The sequence below is a fragment of the Anguilla anguilla genome, chromosome 14 (assembly GCF_013347855.1).
Source record: "Anguilla anguilla isolate fAngAng1 chromosome 14, fAngAng1.pri, whole genome shotgun sequence".
NCBI classification, from domain to species: domain Eukaryota; kingdom Metazoa; phylum Chordata; class Actinopteri; order Anguilliformes; family Anguillidae; genus Anguilla; species Anguilla anguilla.
Genome location: NC_049214.1, coordinates 17,496,259 through 17,517,768, shown reverse-complemented (window position 1 = coordinate 17,517,768; position 21,510 = coordinate 17,496,259). Strand labels below are relative to the sequence as shown.

The 21,510-nt window shown below is 44.1% G+C and overlaps 2 protein-coding genes across 7 annotated transcripts in view; one reads left to right on the top strand and one right to left on the bottom strand.

Annotated features, from left to right (window-relative positions):
- Window positions 1–1,841: 1,841 nt before the first annotated feature.
- uck1 (uridine-cytidine kinase 1) lies at window positions 1,842–7,364 on the top strand. The gene is made up of 7 exons (XM_035389660.1): window positions 1,842–2,039; window positions 2,820–2,979; window positions 3,686–3,782; window positions 4,086–4,228; window positions 4,380–4,474; window positions 4,958–5,006; window positions 5,621–7,364. Exons 1-7 carry the CDS (start codon window positions 1,881–1,883, stop codon window positions 5,812–5,814), a joined length of 897 nt encoding a protein of 298 aa, XP_035245551.1. The 5' UTR covers window positions 1,842–1,880; the 3' UTR covers window positions 5,815–7,364.
- A 561-nt stretch (window positions 7,365–7,925) lies between these two features.
- The window catches only part of rapgef1b (Rap guanine nucleotide exchange factor (GEF) 1b), a 55,608-nt gene continuing 42,023 nt past the window's right edge, over window positions 7,926–21,510 (bottom strand). For 4 of the 6 annotated variants that reach the window (XM_035389656.1, XM_035389657.1, XM_035389655.1 and 1 more), the window contains exons 12-26: window positions 17,985–18,131; window positions 15,978–16,070; window positions 14,545–14,633; window positions 14,280–14,385; window positions 13,152–13,227; window positions 12,549–12,633; window positions 12,026–12,118; window positions 11,257–11,442; window positions 10,840–10,924; window positions 10,659–10,753; window positions 10,395–10,473; window positions 10,077–10,178; window positions 9,771–9,868; window positions 9,370–9,498; window positions 7,926–9,246 (exon numbers count right to left, since the gene is read on the bottom strand). In XM_035389656.1, the coding sequence (XP_035245547.1) occupies window positions 9,096–9,246; window positions 9,370–9,498; window positions 9,771–9,868; window positions 10,077–10,178; window positions 10,395–10,473; window positions 10,659–10,753; window positions 10,840–10,924; window positions 11,257–11,442; window positions 12,026–12,118; window positions 12,549–12,633; window positions 13,152–13,227; window positions 14,280–14,385; window positions 14,545–14,633; window positions 15,978–16,070; window positions 17,985–18,131 (1,614 nt within the window). In that variant the 3' untranslated portion in view covers window positions 7,926–9,095. The remainder of the gene's footprint in view (window positions 9,247–9,369; window positions 9,499–9,770; window positions 9,869–10,076; window positions 10,179–10,394; window positions 10,474–10,658; window positions 10,754–10,839; window positions 10,925–11,256; window positions 11,443–12,025; window positions 12,119–12,548; window positions 12,634–13,151; window positions 13,228–14,279; window positions 14,386–14,544; window positions 14,634–15,977; window positions 16,071–17,984; window positions 18,132–21,510) is intronic. The other 2 variants (XM_035389658.1, XM_035389659.1) reach the window with 2 other exon arrangements.

Below are 21,510 nucleotides of genomic sequence, written 5' to 3'. Positions count from 1 at the left end.
AGAGGTTTTGGAAAGGCACCCAGTGATTTCCCCACAGATATATTAATAAAAACTCAATTTCTGTTTGTAGCAAACAACCAGCCAGACTTTTAAAAAGCACCAGGGTAACTTGTAAATTAGTAAAAAATATATACAATAAAATTATTTGTGAATGTAATTGTGGGTTTGTTTGCATTACTCTGCACCTCTCATGGTACAAAAGCCAGGGAAATCATGTACTGTGAAAAAATTCTACAAATTCCTGAAGGTAGAAAAAAAATGAGGGCACTTGGAAAGTGAGGCCAGGAATGTTAATGTCCAGGGTTAGCAGACACTTCAGTGTGTAATGCATAGTAATACTGTGCTTGCAGTTTTACCTCTACTTCTAACATACTAAAATGAGTGTATTTGATTCAGACATTTCTGGGATCCAAACATATCTCAACATAACTGTGGCTGGTTCAACTGACCAGTTGACCTGTGTTCAGCACATTTCATTGGGTACTAGCAGTAAATTGAAGGCGCATGAGATACAGATCGTCTTATGTATGTCCTCATTTCATAATTAGATTTAATGTTTCCATTTTGGAAAAAAGAGTTTGGAATTAATTACAGTTTTGTCTCAATCTATTATCATTTTATTCAATTCCATAATCAAATTATTATTATTATTATTATTATTATTATTATTATTATTATTATTATTATTATTGTTGTTGTTGTTGTTACTTTCACAATGATAGGACAATTTATTTCAGAGAATAGAGTGAATTAACAAGAGAGAATTACTAAGTACTACTGAAGACTGCTGCTGTCAGGATAACTGTTATGGCAAATCATTCATTAAGATAATTTTAAATAATGACTACAATGACAAATTAAAAATTGTCTTTCAATGCATGTCAATTGTTCTTTGTACATATGGTACCTGGCTAAATTCCCAACCTGGCTGTCTCAACCCACTACCTAATCATCCCCCTATTTAATTGGCTAGAAATCATTCTCTTCCACTTCTTCACAGCTGATGTGGGGAGAGCATCTGGCGCAAAATGGCTGCCATGCATTATCCAGGGGGGTGCTACACATTGGCGGTGGTTGAGGCGGGTTTTCCCATCATCACTTTAAAGTGCTTTGAGTCACTGGCCTGTGAGAAAGGCACAGTATAAATGAAAGCAATTATTTTTTTATTAATACCTTGCTAAGGGATTTACTCCAACTCAAAGCAAAATGAAGGCAGTATAACCCCTTTCACTGGCACATTACATCCTCTCTTGGAGTAATCTTTGCTTATTCACTATTGGGAAAGGAAAAGGAAAGAGCTCAAATAAATTATTTATTTGCTGAGCATTGGTACATTAGTGAATCAGATGAGATATCAACCACAAGTGTACCAAATGGAATTTTATATCCAAAACCTTTCGCATATGACAGTGTGTACTGTCATATGCAAAATTGCAGGGTCTACAGTTCTAGGCTTATGTACCTGCTAGTTCACTAAAGACCTAGATGCTAGATATCTAGATACTATTTATACAAACTTGCTGATGCTGCAAAGCTTCTTCTATCTCTTAAAATCCTAATTTTATGTCCCTTAATGCTCTAATGACATTACAAATAAATACTTGGCATTTTAATTTGGAAAGCAGCGGAATGGCAAATACAAGATTATTACTAACAAATGATGAAGTGTATCAGGCTCACGTTAGTTTTAATGGTACCGCACAGCATCACGTCTGGGTGGCTCTCGTTATTCTCAAGGCATATATATTTCACTTCAAAGACCAAGATTCATTTCGACAGCTTGCCAAGTAATGTAATTGGATGAGGATGTCAAAGATTTCTGGGAATTGTGGTCCATTTGTTCATGTCGCAAAGGCAAGACAGTGGAAACATTCTACGTTATGTCGCTAAGGCCTTTCTTTCCGGGAAGTTGTAAGGTTTCATTTCACATTAAATGTGACAGCACAACAATGGCTTCTGCTGGGCAGCTTTCAGAAAACGAGCGGCCGCGACACCGGCCTTTCTTAATAGGAGTGAGCGGGGGAACCGCAAGTGGAAAGGTGAGACACGGATAAGAAAATCATAAACAATTAACCAGTTTTCTAGTTATGTCATCCCAAATGTGTCGAGATACTTCCAAGAGAGATCGTTATCTGTTTTGCACTTGCATATTGGGAACAGTACGATCATCGTACCTTTGACAGGAGTTGTCACAATGTCTGTATATTGCTTGTCGTTGGATGATCTGTTAGATGATGTTACACATTGTTGGTTTATGCGTAGCAGCCGTTTCCAGTCACCGAACTTTGGCTTAGCTAACAATGATAGCTAACGTTAGCTAAATGACATGTGTCAAAATCAAGTTCAGCGCTATATCACATGATCCAAAGTCTACATAGCTAGCTAGCTAGTTAAGGTTGTCTTACAGTTGTTCGTTGCACTATGACTATTCTGATCATACGTCACATAAAAATAATAAAAATAACCCTAAAAATACTGTTGAAATCAACTTCAAATTAATACTATAAGCACTGCTGATTGGATTATGAAGCTTATCATCACGTGAGATTTCCGCCATTCATATTGGCTCCATTTGAATTTCTTTTCATTTAGCAATGAACATTTTGTATAGCTAGTTAGACCATCAGTAGTCCCCTGTACTAAGCTGAAAAATAGTATTTCTGCCAAGGTAGGAGGTGACCAAGGTCTGGTCTGGTATATCACAAATATCTATGATGTTCAGCTACATGTTATGACAGTCAGACATTACCTTACCTAGCTCTATACATTCAGGTTTTGTTGTAATGGGTTTGTTCTGTGATTTTCTCTGTCCTTACCAGTCCACTGTGTGTGCAAAAATTATGGAGCTGCTGGGGCAGAACAAAGTGGACCATCGACAGAGGAAAGTCGTCATTGTTAGTCAGGACAGCTTCTACAGGGTCCTGACTTCTGACCAGAAGGCCAAGGCACTCAAGGGCCAGTACAACTTTGACCATCCAGGTATCAGGAATCTCACTTACAACCAATGTTTACTAGACATGAAAGCAGTGAGGTGTCATAGCATTTAAAAAAACACACAAAAAAGACATATGGTATGTAAATTTCAATGAGCTGTATCTCAGTCTCAATCTCTAATCCATGGTCTGTTTTTCCAAGCGCATTCAAAATGTCCATGACACAGAGTATGAAATATTTATTAGAATTTCAGATTCTATAGAATATGTGCTGACTGTGGTAGGACAGAAGCACATTTTTCTCATCAATGTGAATACGCCACTAAAGTAATGCACTTAATTAGCTCAATCAATAAGTTAATTGGTTGAATCAATTGATTTTGGAGTACTGGTCTTCCTTTTGGATCTGCTGTTCTCTTAATACATTCAGTGGCCACTTTATTAAGCACACCTGCAAGGTTAACGCTGATAACCTTCTCCTCCAAATAGAGAATAATGTGGCTGCTATTCAATTTATAAAGCATGCAGACATGGTGAAAGAGATTTAGTTTTTGTTCAACCAAACATTATAATGGGCAAGACGCGTGATCTAAGTGACTTTGCGGTAATTATTGACAGACGTACCAAGCAAAAAAAAACAAAAAAAACATCCTTTTTGTTTGTCAGCACGCTATTATGTGTATTCGACTTAAATGTGGGCACTGCATTGTGCCATGTTACTAATTCTCACATTCCTCGTAAATGCTTTTCAGATGCTTTTGACAATGAGTTGATGTACCAAACTCTGAAGGACATTGTGGAAGGGAAGGTGGTAGAGGTTCCCACCTATGATTTTGTCACTCATTCCAGGTGAGGCAACTGGCAGAAAAAACAGGCAGGAAAAAAACACAGGAGAAAAAAGGGAGAGGGAGTACACCTGAAGTATTGAGGTCATTCCTTGACAGTATATCATTTTGGCCTAAAACATTTGAACTAAATACAAACCTTGCACAATGAATATTCTTTTATAAATTGCTCTTGGTAGTGGGGTTTTTAGTAAGTGAATAAATATTCACATTTAATCTGTCCATTTGTTTATATTGAATCTGGTATTCACAGGCCTGTCCCTATATTGAGTGACTAACTGTGTTGTGTGTGCGCGTCTATGGTCAGACTGCAGGAGCGGATCACAGTATACCCTGCTGATGTGGTGCTTTTTGAGGGCATCCTGGTCTTCTACACCCAGAATGTCAGAGACATGTTCCACATGAAATTGTTCGTAGACACCGACTCTGATGTGAGGCTCTCACGTAGAGGTAATAGCTTCATTTTCACCAATGATAACACGTGAAAGTTGATTGCTTTCATAAAGGCTGTGTGTACTGTTTATTACTTTCCAAATGTCTGTCTCAGTCTGTCTGTGTGTTCCAGGCCTGACTCTGCTCTTTCTGATATTGTCATTTGCAGTTCTGCGGGACATGAAGAGAGGCCGAGACCTGGAACAGATCCTCTCTCAGTACACCACGTTTGTCAAGCCTGCTTTTGAGGAATTCTGTTTGCCGGTAATTAGAACTAAACTTCCTCTGGATACAGTACCTGCTTATTGTGTATTTTTTAGCCCTTTGATGGACGTCAAGCCTTATGGTAGTCAAACCAAGTACATTTAAATTAAATGGGCCAAAATGTCATGCAATTATTGTTATCAGTTACTTTTCCACATATGTTGGGTAGATATTAGTATCCAAATGGTCCACTATTGCCATTTACTTAGCATATTAGCGTATGTGCACATTTTGGTTTACATACACAACTTACATAATTACTCAAATAATTCAGGCATATATATATATGTATATACACACACACACTTATGTCACTGAACGGTACCACCCAGGACCTTCAGCTTTCTTACAAGTCATGAGCCCTGTACACTACTGTAGAATGCAACTGAAGTTAAATAATCAGGGCTATCCCTCGCATGACAGTAAATAGCAGAAGACACAAGTGTTGTCAAAATCAGTAAAGCATGTTTCTTTCATTTGAAGACCAAGAAATATGCAGATGTTATTATACCTCGAGGGGTTGACAACATGGGTAAGTAATTCTAGAATGAAAGTACAATTACAATGAAAGAAAGAAAATACCATAAAAACTTGAACAACTGTTTTCTTGGATAGTGAGGCATTTCCAAAATGTGCTTTTTTAAGTCAAGTCTGAATTCCTAAATGGTGATGACACGGGTGGACTTTTTTGTCCACCAAAAAGTGTAACTTGCTAGAGAAGTCCTGACTTGTAGTTTTTGTAACATTTAGTGTTCAATGAATATTCAGATATTCATGAGAACAGTAATACTGTACATACGTTCAGTGTCTGACATATTCCATTATATCTGATAGGGAGGGCAGCATACACATTAACTGTCTGTGAAACCACATAAACTGAAAACAACAGGAACTTCCCTAAATTTGATCATGAGATTGGTTTCTATTTTCTGTGTCTGTTGGAGCCATGGGTCTCCAATACACAAGTCAGATATTAAATTTATATTTGAAGATTGAAATATTGTAATCATAAATAAAGTGTAACTAGTACTGATAAAATTTTAATAAAAAGTAAGTGATTCAATGAATACAAACACTGTTGCTGTTATTAGAGCGTTAAGACTCTGTCTCTTGCCTCCTGTGTATTCCTCCTCCTCATGCATTCAGTGGCCATCAACCTGATAGTGCAGCACATCCAGGACATCCTGAATGGGGACATCTGCAAATGGCAGCGTGCCTCGGTCACTGGGCACGGCCGCGGGGTGAAGAGGGCCATCTCCGAGCAAGGCGATATCCCCAACGGGGCCACCAACCCCGCAGGGAAGCGGGTCCTTATGGAGCCCAGCAGCCGGCCCCACTGAAGCGCCTCGCTGGGGGACTCCTCGACCCTGACCCCTCCCACTGATCGAGTCCTGGGCTGTATCAAATGCAGGGAAGGGGCACTGTGCTGGGAGAAATGGGGGTGTGGAGAAAGCTGAAAGTATAGCATTCAAATTGGTGAAAACAGTAGTTCCAAATCTTCCAATCTTATAGCCTCTTCAGAAGGAATCTCTGCATGGCCTTGACACCAGCCAACAGCAAGTGTGTGACAGAAAAAAAACATTAATTGAACAATCTGATTTGAAGAGCCACCATATTTATAGCTGCAGTTACTGTACGGGAAAAAAAGACTACAGCGGGGGATGTCAACAGATAATCAGACACCATGATGGAAATGGAAAAACACGTAGTAAACAATTGACATGCACTATATCACCCTGAGACCCTCACCTCTGTCTCACTTCCATCCTGTTCTTCCTGTCCTGTGCAGAGGTGACTGTAACTATGGGTGTTCTGTGTTTGATAATGCATCTTCATGGATGCGTGAGACTGCAAATTGGAAGACTTGGCTTTAACAAAGACATAGAAGGAATGTTCAGTGTTAATTGCAGTGAGCTGAGTATCACAGATAGTACTACACTTGACAAATATGCAGCTCACTGCAAACATGCGTAACAGTGAAAATTCCACTTCAGTTACTATTGAAGCTAAACCTGACCATCAGCTCTGCCAAGAGTTGAAACGCACCAGGCTGTATATCTATCCGTTTAGTAAATAAAGCATTGAGACTTTGTTTTCCACCTGCCTCTTCAGAAGATGGTGGTGAACACCTTCACATTGAATGTTCTGCTGTACAGCAGTTTTAACTGTTTTCAAAAAAGTTTAACGCGATAGTGTTTTTTAAAAACTAGTAAAATTAATCTTATGAATACATTCAAATGTTAAGGCATGTTATATTGGTCTTTGCAAACATTTTCCTGGCATGGCTGTTAAGGAAAACATTGAAAAGACCTCTAGAGCTGTTTTTTTTTTCCACCAGTTGAATAACATGGTCCTGAACAGAACTAGGTGTAATCCAAACCAGACAAGTTATAAAGTCATATAGCAGTACTGTGGCCACGGCCTGAGGTTCAGAAAAACTGTTCATGAAACATGATTTTGTGCAGAGCAGAACAGGCGACACATGCTCTGCGCCTGGTGAGAAATTCACTGCCTGTCTCAAGTTTTTGAGAACCTCAGATTTCCCAAAAATACACGAAGCCTCATACGTAACACGAGTTATAAATCCATTTCACATTGCGCCCATCCGAAGCCAAGAATTAGATTTTCTGTTCTATTTCCAATATTCTGCCTCAACTGAAAATGTGCTGAATCAGTCTTGCTTTCCTATGTAACATCTCTAAAATGTATATTTGAATTTTCCATGTGTATTAAGCTTGCTCACAGTAAGGTATATATATATGAATGTTTGTAACTGCATTTAACTTTTGTGATTTTTCTCGTTTGGGTATGTAATTAAATGAATTTGTCTCATGGGCTGAATTCATCACCTTGACTATTGTATTAATTTTCATTAAACTCTTATAATGGTCCCATGACTTATGTATCTCTATATGTACAGTATGAACACAAATCTACACAAATAATTGACCAAATCATACAGACTGTAATAAAGGAAGACATTTAGATTAATTTCAAGTGCAATGAACATTAACAGATACTTTACATAACAGAAACATGTTAATGGGGACAAAAATGTATTTAGTACTGGAAAAGGATTTAAATTAACATGGCACTAACAAAATTCTTCTATCCCAGATATATCTTCAAGCTGCCTGAACCAGAGTGCCCAGTTTATGTTTTATGTTCATTTTTCTCCTTTTGCCTTTTCCACAAGAGCCTTCATTTATGTAAATGCCCAACACAAAATTCCACAAGTGCATTGCTGACAGATTTCTGTTGGTTTTGTGAGATCTTCCTGGGGTTCTGAAAGGTTTTGCCCATTATTATAGGTGCCAAATAAGCTTTTTGTTTAAGCCTCCAATGACAAATACAAATACAGGTCCAATACCAGTTTCAAAGCTGCAGGTGGAAGAGGACACTGTGGCTCCCAGGTCAGGAATGAAATCAGTTCACACGCGCGACTCAAAGATGTAGAAATATTGCAGAGCATTTTATTGGATTGCACAGGGTGATGTGTGTACTGGTAGAGCTCAATTCCAGAGGAGTAACAGGAAATGGATGCAAGTTACTGTATGCTACTCAAAATGGCTCTCTGTTTTGGAATCTTTGAGCCCTGTGAATGCCTGGCCCCACGTTCATGAGGCATGGCAGAGTAAGAGAAGAAAAATACAGTCACTCCCCTCTCACTCAGGGCCAAGGTGTACAGGCCTGGAACATGCTTCCAACTACCTTACCATACACTACTGTCAACAGCTCTCCCAAACCAGACTCTTGAAGTGAAGTCAGGTTTGACATTGATCACAGCATTTATTAATTTTTTTTAATTTCTATCTTTTTTGCTTTGCTTTTTAAGTGCGCCTTTGTATCACACTTAAGACAAGATAAGATCTTCTGTTAACACCCTTTTAAAGAACAAAAGGAAAAACTGTACTATACATTAACCGTACATAATCGATACATAAAATGCTCCAAAACAAAACCTTTTTTTTTCTTCCAAAAATCATCTCACATGATTATTCTAGGATATTGTCCCCACTCCCCACTCATTTCACTCAATTCCACACTTCTGTTCGTTTCACTCTGTGGCAGTGCCACCAATGGAAGTCGTCCTCTGACCGGCGTCATGACGTCACAGTCTGCGGCAGCTCAGTCTGTTTCTGAACACTGAAATGAGTGGAGGGGGGGGGTGGGGGCAGGGATTCTCCCAGGATGGCACATACAGAGGGTTAAGGTTCATCATGGGAAAGAAAGCACCTTGTGTCATGAGCAAGTCCACAAAGTCCAAGTACTCCTTGAAATGCACAGACCAGACGCACACTGAAATGGACAGGATGGGATGGCAACACAAATCTGCGAGGGTCTCTTCTGAAAGCTTTTTTTTGTGCTCTGCACCGCACCTCCTCCTCCTCCTCCTCCTCCACCTCCTGTCCGTGATCCGAACCCAGGCCGGGACCTGGAGCGATCCCAAACGAATAAGGTTTAAAAAAATAATAATAAAATAAGAGTTCCTGTAAACTGTAACAGACAAAGGTTCCTCAGTCTCTTAGCTGCCGTCACAGTTTTTAGATTCCTTTGATTGTGTCTGTCTCTTGAAATGAAAGTCCAGTCCTTGTCTTTGAGGATGGCAGAAGCTCTGCTCTTAGGTCTTCTCCTCCCGCTCTGTTTTGCGCCGTGTGATGTTCCGCGGTTTGATTTTCAGGGACAGTTCCCACAGTGCTTCCTCTGCGAGGTGGTCACTGAAGTCGTTGAAGAAGGAGACGATGTCGTCGTTGCGTTTCAGCTCGTAATGCCTGGACGAAAGGAAACAGAAGGACACAAGCATCACCACGAGCACAGGCTCAATCTCACGCAAGGCAAACTTCATGCGTACTGCAAGAGCACCCTCATCTCACGGGCCCTGTCTGCACACGTACACTTGCTGGAAGCGCCTCATGCTGTCCAGGATGTTGAACTGCTGCCACCGTTTGGAGAAGTTGACCTTTCCATCGATGAGGTCAGGATTTCCAAGATGGACAAATGTCAAGTCCTGCAGGATGAGACCTCTGTAGACAGAGAGAAGCAGGAATAGAGAGATTCATGACCATCTGAAACTTCTCAAAACAATATATCTGAACCACATTTGAACCCTTCCCATTTGTCTCAACGTAATGAAAACCACACAAAGTCTTGGTAACTATAAGCAAATTCTTGGTATTTATGAACTTGGCCTGATCATCACTGATCCAGCAGTGCCTGTTGTAAGCTCTTCATCTACATCGGACAGAGAAGGTGTTACAGTGGACACAGGAGCTGGTGAAAGAGCATGCTCACTCACAGATAAGGTATACATGGAGGCTCAACATCTGCCAGTGCTGCCCGGTATGCCCGGAAAGAGGAGGAACTGTCAATCAATGTACAGTACTCCTCCAATCCCTGGAACAAAAGCGCAAGAAACAAAATAGAGCATCGGTCAAAACGTATCAAAAATGAAACACCGTGTAATAGTACAGATCCCTTATTGTTACACCACAGTGTTATCATTCAGCAAGCCTAATGTCTGTGGAAGACTCAGGGACCGAGTCAAGCTTTCCAATGGCAATGCAGTGTTCATATCAGTCACTGTGTAAGCAGTCCAGCTTACCTCTGAGGTTTGTTTTTGCCATTCCAGTCTTCGAATTGGGGCAGAATCCAACGCGGACAATATTGCCAAGTAGGAGTTAAAATTATTCAGCTTTCTTAAGTGCTGGAAACACAGGGAGGGAACAGTAGGTAAAAATATTCAGAAAAAGTCCTACTACCTGAATCAATGTGGGTGTAGCCCATGCAAAATGAACAGTTCATCTAAAGGATTTCATTTCCATACTGCAGTTTCAGATCCATCGTAAAGCACAAGAACAAGCGCGTAGCAGTGCTGGTACAGATTCACACTCATTTTAACATCTACCATGAGGCAAATTACCTTCATAATCTTAATGAATTTGAGGAGCAGCTTCTCCCGATCCTGGGCTTTCTCCTGCTGGATTATTATTGAGCGCACCCTGAAGACAACAAGAAAAGAAAGGATTCTGTGTACAGTAGTGCGTACAGTAGAGCATAGGCCTGCTGGGTAGTGTGTACAGTAGTGCACAATCATGCTGGGTAGTGTGTACAGCAGTGCATAAGCATGCTGGGTAGTGTGCACAGTAGTGACTATGTGCAGCGGAGGATGGAGTGTGCTGCTCACCAGTAGGACATGTTGTTAAAGTGCTCTGTGAACTGCGTCAGATTTGGGCTCTTCTCCTCATTCTGCTCCTTTGCCCAGAGCAAGACCTCAGGGATCTGCAAAGACAGAGGTTTCAGAACCCCATTCCCTCACAGGAAGAGCAAAGGAAAGCAGAACAGGCAGGGAGGATTCGGTCCCTTACCTCAATTTTGTAGAAAAGTTCTGCATCCAGGAGCGTGAGCTGATCAGCGACCTCATGGCTGCGGAAGTCGTGCAGCGTGCCGGGCCTGGAGACACACGCAATCAGCACAAGCGCAATTCAGGCTGCAGGGGCAGTACTCCACACAGCTAAGAGCTTACAAACACATTTAGTGTTATTGTGTATAATATGTCCCACAGTGCGTTGTTGCTTGATTTTGACAAACACCCAAACCACTGCCCTTGATCTCAAAGTGGTTTCAAAACTGTTCCAACTAGACCCCACCCAGCTTCCAACCAGACCCCGCGCAGACTCGACCAATTTTCCAACTAGACCACACCCAGGCTAAAGTCACACCTCAGCCAGACCCCGCCTAGGCTCCACCCCCCTGATCCAGGCCCAAGCGGACCCCGGGCTCACCTGGCAGCCACCCCGCGAGCGGCCAGAGGTTTGAGGGAGTTGGTGTAGCGCAGCAGCTTCTTCTGCTCCACCTTGTCCAGGATGTTCTTGCGCAGCACCCGGGCCAGGCTCAGCTCGCCGTTACACACCAGCCGGAACACCAGGTCCATCAGCTGCTTCAGGATGTCATCCGTCAGCTCCACCAAGCTGCGGGGCAGGAGGAGGAGGAGGAGGAGGACAGGGTTACGGCTCCTAATGCTCCAACAGGGCCCGCATCAGCAGGGTCACCGGTCTGCTCAGATGACTGCAGTAACTCTTACTCAGGAACACCTGTCAAGCGCTCACACCTGACCTGCAAGCCTTTTTTTATTCCTCTGGATTTTACAGAGGTTCAGTTAAGGTGCCCTCTGCTCCGGTTTCAGAGCCCTAAACCCTGTCTGTTTATAGACAGCAGAGACATGTTCTACCCTCCATCTACAGCAGCATTTGCAGGAAGTGCAGTTTAAATATTCGGTTTCTGTATGTGAAAATGTGACTGAACACAAATGGACAACTGACAATAATAAATAACACACTCCACTGCTGAAGGTGCTGTACAATAATACTTCAGTGGGATGAGGCATGACGTTGTTTCTCTGGACAGACTTTGTCATTTGGAGTAATTCCAAACCAGGAATGGGACCAAGACTTGCCACACCCCCCACAATACAAGAACAATAAAACACATAAGACTTTGAGATGCTATCGAGAGCCACCTCTCTGAAACAGCAGGGGGGAGAAGTGCACTCACCACAGCTCGTCCACCACGCGCACCAGCACAAAGAAGGTGTTTTTACTGACTCGCTTCTTGAACACGTCTGGACTGTGGCAAAACCTGGTGTATGTGCGCTGGTGTTAAGGGGCAAAAACATCAAGCCTCCCACATCTCGCAAATTATCCTCCGTTACAAAGACTATGCCTGGGAGGGCACCAGAGATCAGACATGCATATTTACTGCAACGGAACACAACCGCTTTGACATCTGTAAAAATGCAAGGCTGTTAAAAAAAGGTGGAGATGACTTTGCAAATTAGATTAGAGCCCTCCAGAGATTCAGTCAAACAGCTTTTCACAATGTTCACATCACAGCATTGAAAACGTGCTTTGAGTCAGACTAGAGCCCGGAGGCTGTCCAGGGCCTGTTTAACTTATTTAAATTCTTACGTGTGCAGCTGCTCACCCAACTTTATTACCTGTGACAAAGATTAATCAAGTACAAACAAGCAAGCAGTGAAAGTGCACTGCAGGATGTGGTTCTGCTTTGTTAAGGATATCTATAGTGAAGCTTTTTTATGAGATCTTCAGGGGTTATAAACGTCCTGTAGGTTGTCAGGAAGGCCTCGCAGTATAAGACAAGATCTGTAAGACAACAAAAACAAACAAATAACCTATTAGAACCAAAATATATACTGACTGATTTGTGGCATGCTACATCATTTGAAACAGCAAAATCCATATTTAAAGGTATTACCGGCAATACCTTCAGTCAGGTAAAATAAATGTACATGCTTTGTATAAAGTATAAAGTTACTTCATTGCTCTAAAAATAACATGAGGAAAGAAATCTTAGTTGACAGCACAGGTTCCAGACAGAATTGATCTGCAATAGTACAATGGCAGAAATTACCCAGCTTTTTTATTTCTGTGCATCTGACATCCACCCAGACAGAGAAGAAAAAGTACCATGCGGAAGCAGAACCACATTCTGTTATAATGGCACATTTAGAAATGCAACCCTGCCCCTCCTGCTGTGACTGGAGACAAAATTAAACCCACAGACACACATTAGTGAGAGTACAGGTCCACACACACACACACACACACTTTACTGTGGAAGGAGAACAGAGACCATAAATAAATGAATGCAATATAAATACCTTTGCGGTCTGTCTCTGTGGCGTGGACTAATAAAATATCTCCTGAACCAGCTCGGACATCTGGACCATCGTCATTCTGAGAAAGGAAAGGACAGAGAGAGGGGGCAGAGAAAGGGGGGAGGAGGAGAATAAGAAAGAAGAAGGGGGAAAGAGAAAGAATGCCAGAGGATGGCAGAGAAAGAGGGGGAGGGAAAGAAAAGGCAGTGAGTTCAGATCAACAGCACTCTGTCCGCATTAGCCCTCAGCTAAAGCACCTCAGACGGGGTCCCCCAGCCTTCCCCAGCCCCTCTCTCACGCTCCTCCCCCTGCACCACCTGCATACATTACTGGAGCCCCACACAGCCGGACTGGCATCTGCCACTGCAGGGAGTGTGCTGCTCAGGCAGGCAGAAACCCCAGCCCTTTCACACAGAGACCCTCCGTCCCTTAACTGCCTTTGTTCCTGCACGTGTGCGCGTTCCTCACTGCGCACATAAACGCTCGGCACCGCCTCAGCCGAGCACGCCACTCAAGCTGCTTTTGACCTTGATACGCGTGGGCCAGCGCTACACACATAATCACTCAAGCCCGTCTGTCAGACTGCACCAAACAGGAGAGAGAGAGAGAAAAAAATTATGAAAATATGAGGAGGATGCAGTTACAGAGGACTGCAGACAGAGGGCAGCAGAAGATCTGCAGTGGAGGTGAGCAGGGGCGAGGAAGCTTGGGTGTAGCCTCCCGAAGCAGCACCCTCCATTGTTTCAGGCGGTTACCACAGAGGCTCCCTCTAGGGAGTCTGACATGCCGTGTGCTCAAGTGCACCTCTCAGCAAGGAACAACTGTTTATTTGCTGTTAGCTGTCAATTAAATGCAAATGTTTGGCAGACTCAAAGCAAAGGACTTGAGATTGCAATAAAACAGGTGACGACACACTTATTGCCAAAGCTGTTTACATTGTTTTAATCATCTTTCAACAACTATGGTAAATGCAGGCAACGCGACAGAGTGACAAACTGGGCCCCTCCCACGCCTGGGCACAGTGCCATGGAAACCAACTCTTCAGCGTTCATCCCCAGGTGCTCAGACAGGCACAGCCGCACCAGACCTCATCCCCAGGTGCTCAGACAGGCAGAGCTGTACCAGACCTACCTCCTGCTTTAGTGTTAGGCGGGACATGATCTCCTTGTGGTCGATGAGGGAGAGCTCGTCCACCTCCTCGTCACTCTGGCCCGAATCGGTAGACTTCTGCCTCCTGCTGCAAGTTTACAGGACAGAACAGAGTTCAGCACATTCATTGGTACAATGCTTGTCGCTGCTGTTTCTGTTGAATGTAGGCTCTGCATTTTGCTTACATGATGTGATATGTAATTTACAGCATGAAGGACGTGGGTACATTGTTATTGAGGTCTCTTACGTTTCCACGTCTGACGTCTCTTTGCTATTGGACGAGGCATTCTGAGGGCCTGGGTCCTGGATGACGTCGTCGTTGGCAGTCGTGAGGTCCTGATGGTAAAGAGTGGCATGCTAAGGACGGAGTGCGACGCTAACACAGAGCCCACACCTACAGGTCACCAGGTCAACGGTTCAGAACTCAGAAAGCACGTGGGTTTAGGTCAGACAGCAGGGGGATAGCAGAACAAAGACACAGGTTCACAAGAGCGGACAGCAAGAAGTCATTCACCCAGTCAGGCAGCCAGTGACAGAACAGGCAGTGCTAGCTCACGTAGCATACTCAACGAGTATGTACGCAGGGAGACTGTGAGGAACCAAACACAAGACGCTCACCGTTGGGGTTACGCGAGAGAATGTGAATGAAAGACACCACACAACCCCATTCACATCCGAAAGGGCACCAACAGGACACCGTACCTGAAACCAGCTCTGGGCTTTATCGCTACGCGTCGGAAATTAACTTCCCCGACGCAGAGCGGTCTGCTGAATAACCTTTGTACACCTCTTCCTATTACAAGAGTGTAAAGCCTAAAATCCCCAGAATTCCAATGGTATTAGGACTTCTTAAGAGGATCAAGATTAAAATATGATTATTAAACCTGGGGATTTCACTTGGTAGTGATCATAAAAACTGATATGAGATGTTCAATAAAATCATGATATAAAGCCACACACAGCTTTTGTGCTACCCAATTTAAAAAGACGAATGAGTTTGGTGCTGTGGAGACACAACCCTTCAGCCTACTCAGGTCTCAGTACTGGATGCCCTCCATTTCTCACTGCAGCCTGCTGAGATCTAAGTACCCTGTTATTTACCATTTATTCTATTCCTCAGAAACCTTCAGTGACCTGTTCCTGAATGAATATTCCATTCTTCAATTTACACAGCAGAATTGTGCCATTTAACCTTCTTTGCGCCACGTTTCTAGTCCATGACCAAATCAGATAAGTTTAGAGTACCCTGGCTCTGAGTATCGTGTTCCCCCCAGCACCCTGCCACCAGCTACTTCCTGTACCCCACAGCGAAGTACAGAGTATACTGATCCTCATCGAATCAGCAAAAATTATTGTCATGTAATGTCATATTGTTGCAGACATGTGGGTGCTCTGTTGGCAGTGGTAATTACACATCATTATTTGTTATAATCCTCTGAGTGGAGGACCTTTGCCTTCTCAACATGCAGCTCTTGATGTGTATCGAGTGTGTCGCTTTGGAGAGGAAGGAAATCCACAGGTGAACCAAAACATCAACGGCACAAGCACAAGGTAGCATGCCAAGTAGCGCAAGAAGCACACGGAAGCCCCGATAAGCCGCCGCACGCCGTCGCCGTGGGCGAGGCGGCACCGCATGCTCCCAGCAGCCTCTGCTCCTGCGTGGCATGCCCTCTTACTTACTCCGTGGGAGCGCAGCAGCTCCCCGTTGGCCTGGCTGGAGGAATAGAGATTGACGTATTCCCCCTCCCCGCCCTCCTCGTTAGCGCTCTCGCTCTACGGGAAGAGAAGGGGGACAGCAGAGGACATGACGGGCGTTCGTGGAAGCGGCGGCGGCGGTGGCGGCGGCGTCACACGTGCATGCGCTCCGCAGCTGTGCGCCGCTGAGGGCTTCTCAGTGAGAGGCTGAGCAATTAAAAGGCCGTTTCGCAGACAGCGGCACAGCTGGCTGGCTTACTCTAGCAGAAGCCTCGAAGGAAAGAGCATTACAGCTTTAACAGCCCCAATAACGGTCACCTGTTCGCATTGGCCTGCATGTGTACACGCTGGTGACCAGTTTACATGAAACACTCATAAATGCCAAATGCTGGACAAGCAGTAAACGACCCCAATCTTTCAGGGCCTCAGTCCACAGACTTTTGCATGTTAATTCACACTTTCTCCAACCACAGGTGCAGAGGACTAGCGGAAATTACATAACGAATAACTGAAATGTAACGAAGACCACACAGCCTTATAGCACAGCCACTCTAGATGCTCACAAGCCAGCCCTGGTGCCCACAGGTTTCTGTTCCACCCCCAATCCCAGTAACCCAGTTTAGCAAACCATCCAGAATGAACAGCACCTCCCAGGCCAGGCTGATATGACTGTGACTTCAGTAGGTTACAATTTCAGTAGTGAATTTGTCATGACACAATTCTATCCCTGTAGATATGAAGTCCAATCAACCTCTAATATCTAAAGGTGATGGAATAATAGACTTTATTCCTCAGACATATGAATCCCGACCAGAAATAAACCATAATTCTAAGAAATGGAATTATTAAGGACTTGAAATGACAGGCACCCACAGATTAAACTATTCAAGATAAATGCTTCCCTAATGAATGGAGAATGCTTTGTTAGCTTTGAGTCATCTATTGTTCATGAGGAAATTACATTGAATCATTACTGCTTTGTGAAGCTGTGATTTGCCCATTTTTGATTTAAAAAAAGACTAAGGATCTCCGACAACAAAAGTCCTGCCAATATTGTGACACATGTATCTTGCCATTTCATTATTTCTTCAGACCGTCTGTCCATGAAACATTTTATAACCAAGTCAAGGTTCCCCCCCCCCCCCCCCCCCCCAAATCATGAGCACATTTTATATTATCTGGATTCCATGAGAAGTAGAGTACAGTACAACACACTGAAGGAAAAAGACTTCCACTGTACACACAATTATACTATTTGTATAAACTACATTTATACTAAAAATGCCCTTAGCAGTCTATATGTTTGTTTTCAGTCAATTCTTCATATTATGCTCTCACACTGTATATTGGTCCGATACTGTATTAATAGTCTTTTATTACCTCAAACAGAAAGCCACTGCAGAATGCACACTTCACCAGACAGATCCCTCTACCATACCCTAGGTCACATACACCCACCCCCCCCCCCCCCTTTGGCCATATACACACACCCCTTTAAAGATTAGCCTCTATCTTTGGCTGTATACACACTTCCCTTTAAAGAGCAGCCTCTACCTTTGGCCACATACACACATCCCTTTAAAGATGGGTCTCTACCTTTTGCCATACACACACTCCACCTTAAAGATGAGTCTCTACCTTTTGCTGTATACACACTCACCTTTAAAGAGGATCCTCTACCTTTGGCCACATACAGGCCCCCCTCTAAAGAAGAGTGCATACCTTTGGCCACATACACACTCATCTCTATGAAGAACCATATACCTTTGGCCACATACACACACTGCTCTAAAGAGAATCCTCTACCTTTGCCCCAGGCGACATACACTCTTTAACTTAAGCAGCGCCTCCTTGTCCTCATTACTTGTGTAACACAAAATTTGCCAGGGAAAAGAACATCGACCGAATGACCTAAAATAATTTATATTCTATAACACTCCAAGGCCCTTCAACATCGCCCCCTATCTGTCACTGCACACAATTGGAGCTCACCACAGAGGGTTGAAGAGAGTCAGTGAGAGAAGATTCAGAAGGAAGGCAGACAGCAAAAGAGCCACCAGAGCTTTCCAGGGAACCGTTGGCCACGCCCCCAGGATCTGCTAATTGGCTTGCGTTGGCTGGCACCACTAGGTCCGAGCTCTGCGATTGGTGGACAGTGGGAAAGTGGGAAGAGACACATGAGAGGAAATGAGGAATGGGACCCTGGCTGTGAGACGGAAAGTCCTGGGAATAGGACCTGCAAATTGTCTTGTACTGGAAGAGTAAGGGCAGGGGGGAGAGGAGAGAGATAACAAGAGAGAAACAAAGAGAAAGAGGAAGTGAAAAAGGTCTGCAAAGGAAAAGCAGCATTAGATTGAGGACAAGATCCACCTCATCACTGGGACAGACAGCTCCCAATGAGCCTTTACAATCCTCAGACAAATGTTTTCTGTCCATCTATATTTCAGATGTGCCACCGACACAACATCACTGCAGGGATCCACAAAAATTCAGTGGTTTTCACCATTAATTCATCACTTACTCAAAGCACAGGTATTGTAAGAGGTCCCACATAGCAGTGGGGTAAAACACAGTAGCCTTTAAGATGAATGAGTATAAGGTTGCAGAGGGCTGCCCTATTCCCTAGCTGCACACAGAACGTCAGTTCAGCCTGGCCTCTCAGCAATCATGCAGACCCTTCCCCTGGACCCTGAATCCCCAGCCAAAATAGCAGCCTAACCCTCAGACTCCTGCCTCAGGCTCCCCATAAAACCCAAAGACGCTCTCTAAGCTCTGTGCATTGCTCTACCGGCAACCTCTCTCAGATCTCTGCAAGACACAACATGTAGAACAAAGGAGAGCCCACCATGATGCAGGAACAAGATTACCTCAAAGTATCTGCAAGCATACAGTAAATACACACACAAATACACACACATGCGCATGCACAGACACGCGCACACACACACACACACACACTGAATCAAACAGCATAAGGATCAATACACAAGCACTATTTCTTTTTCACAGTGATGTTAGTGTGGAAGCAGGCCAGGGCAGTGAAAGCCGGAACCCGTGGGTGCGTGATGGGGCATGATGGAGGGCTGGGACTGGAGGTGATGAGGTCAGCCCCCTCACCCGATGCGCTCATTCCTGGCGGCGGAGCGTGAGGCGCAGGTGACCTGCTTCTGCAAGCCCCGACACTCCCGCTTTCTCTGTAACAGGCCAGCGACGGCAGGAAAACAGCACCGAGCTCGCTCCCCTAAAACACAGCCACCGCCGTGTGCAAACACAAGCATAAACGAACAACACCAGCCACCGATTACGATGTTAAATCAGACGCATTTCTTTGAAAATTAGCAACGTCTTCCTGAACATCCCCCTCCCCCCTTCACAGCACCTTCGAAATATCATGCCCCGAGGGCTTAAAGAATGTGAAAATTCCTCTGGCATTCCAGGGGGTGAGAGTCAAGCATGAAATGCACTGAAAAAAGAGAAGTGAAGAAATCTGTTCTGCATTATGTCCATATGGCCTGCATTCCATACGATCCGTGGAGGAGCACGGATTAAGGCCCTCGACTGAGAACAGCGGGGCGGTTACCTCTGTCCCCTACAACCCTATCCAATGAAGGACGAGACTATGAGCACTCTGCGCTTTCACTAATCCTAATGGTGCCTATTTCCTCTCTTCATACTGCACTGAACTTCAGGATATCACATTTCAATAGACCGGAAAAATAAGCCATTTGGTCATAAAGCTCCCTGCAGCTGGTGAGCCCAAACTTGCTGCCGTATGTGACATCTGCAACACACAACATCTGAGACTTGCAGCTCCGATTGTGCAAGTATTCAGAGATGGGGTGTTACAGCAATTGAGAATGTGAACTGTTTAGGCCTGCATACCAGAAGATAGCACGGTCACTTTGTATGGATATGTGGCATTGTTGCATTTTCCCACATAGGTTTCGGTCAAAAGGATGTCTGGGTAGAACATCGTGTTCCAGGTCTCTAAATATCTGTACTGCATAGGGCTTTAGTTCCACTGGAGGTCTTTAACTGCTGGCTGTAACTGCAGTGAGGCATTGGCTCCGTGCTGTACCGCTGGGTCTCGTTTTGACACAGACAGAGGGGTTCGTCTCGGACTCCATTCTCCACAGAGCTGTTTCTCTGTGGCATTTGTGTTGACCAAAAAAAAAAGGTGTCCTCTTCTCAGGCCGGGAACACAGTCAACTGGCCCTGTCCCTTTGGCAGCCAGCGACCCGATGCTGGCTGTTGGGCTGCAGTAGCTTGAGGCCGCTAGGCTAGACAGTCAAAAAGCCCCTGGGGACAATGAACAGCTTTGACTGTATTCCTCAGACAGAATTACTGGCACCTCTGGACCAAGTGGATAAACCTCCATGCATACAGCCCTCCCCCTTTCTTTCGGTACTCAATATACCATGTTGTCTAAACTAGGACTTGGTCAAAGGCTAGCAGCAGTCAATGCTATGCAAGCAAATGGTAACAGAACTAGAAGCAACAACTGTACTCTCCACGGTCAGCCTCAGTAATCAATCTTAAAGCATAACATCTTTCCTGTAGCAACACAACCAAGTAAACCCTTCCGTAAACAAGAAGCAAACGAAGCCATGAGTACGATAGCTGACAGGTACACGATCTGACAGCTCAGGGGTCACAAGTGCCCACTTAAGCCGCATTTATGATTGGGCAACTCCTGCGCTCAAAAACAACTGCAGGCGTTTTTATATTTCATGGAGCTTTCAGCAGAAAGATGCAGAAGCACGCGGCAACGGAAATCGCCTTAAATGCGTGACCCAGAAAGAACGAGCGGAACATCTCCGGCTGACCTGCGTCAGGCACAAGCATTTCCCCGTTTATAGCTCTAAGGTATGAAAAACACTCCACACCTTTATGGCTACGGGCGGGAGAAGCACACCCAGAGACCTGCCTGCCAGAAAGTGAGGAGTGGCAGATGAGGGGGGAGGAGCCCTAAGGAATCTAAAGCAGGATATGCTATAAAAACCTGGCTGGCTTTGAAGGGAATGGGTCAGCCACCCATTGGCTGAGGAGGGTGAAGCCAAATAAAGGCATGCTGAACCCTTGGGTTGCCATGTCAAAGGAGAGAAGGGGTAGAGGGAAGAGAAGGGAGACTGATTTGGGGGGGGGGGGGGGGGGGGGGCATTGAAACTAGATACAAAATGACAGACACATCATGTTCCCTAAAAAGACATAAATAAAATTGTATTTAATCTCTTCAATGAAAAGTATTTCCAAAAAAGTACAATACATTTAGAGACCTGACAATGAAACAACAGCACTGTCAGACAACTATTTCTGAGGCTAGCTGGTACTGTAGGATAGAAAACAGAGTGTAGTGAGTTCATTTTGTGAGTCATAAACGTTAGACAGCACTAAGACAAGCATGAACTTGTAGACTTCTGACTGCACATCACATCAACACCAGAACACAACAAAAACAGTCACTAGTCTGAGTCAGCCCAGAGACTCACCTACCTTGCTTTGACATATACTTCTAAGG

Bases quoted from the DNA above. Each gene is read 5' to 3' on its own strand.
- uck1 (XM_035389660.1), top strand. From the start codon at position 1,881: ATGTCGCTAAGGCCTTTCTTTCCGGGAAGTTGTAAGGTTTCATTTCAC. The intron at 2,980-3,685 runs GTATCAGGAATC...AATGCTTTTCAG, and splicing joins GTACAACTTTGACCATCCAG to ATGCTTTTGACAATGAGTTG. The intron at 5,007-5,620 runs GTAAGTAATTCT...TCATGCATTCAG, and splicing joins TCGAGGGGTTGACAACATGG to TGGCCATCAACCTGATAGTG.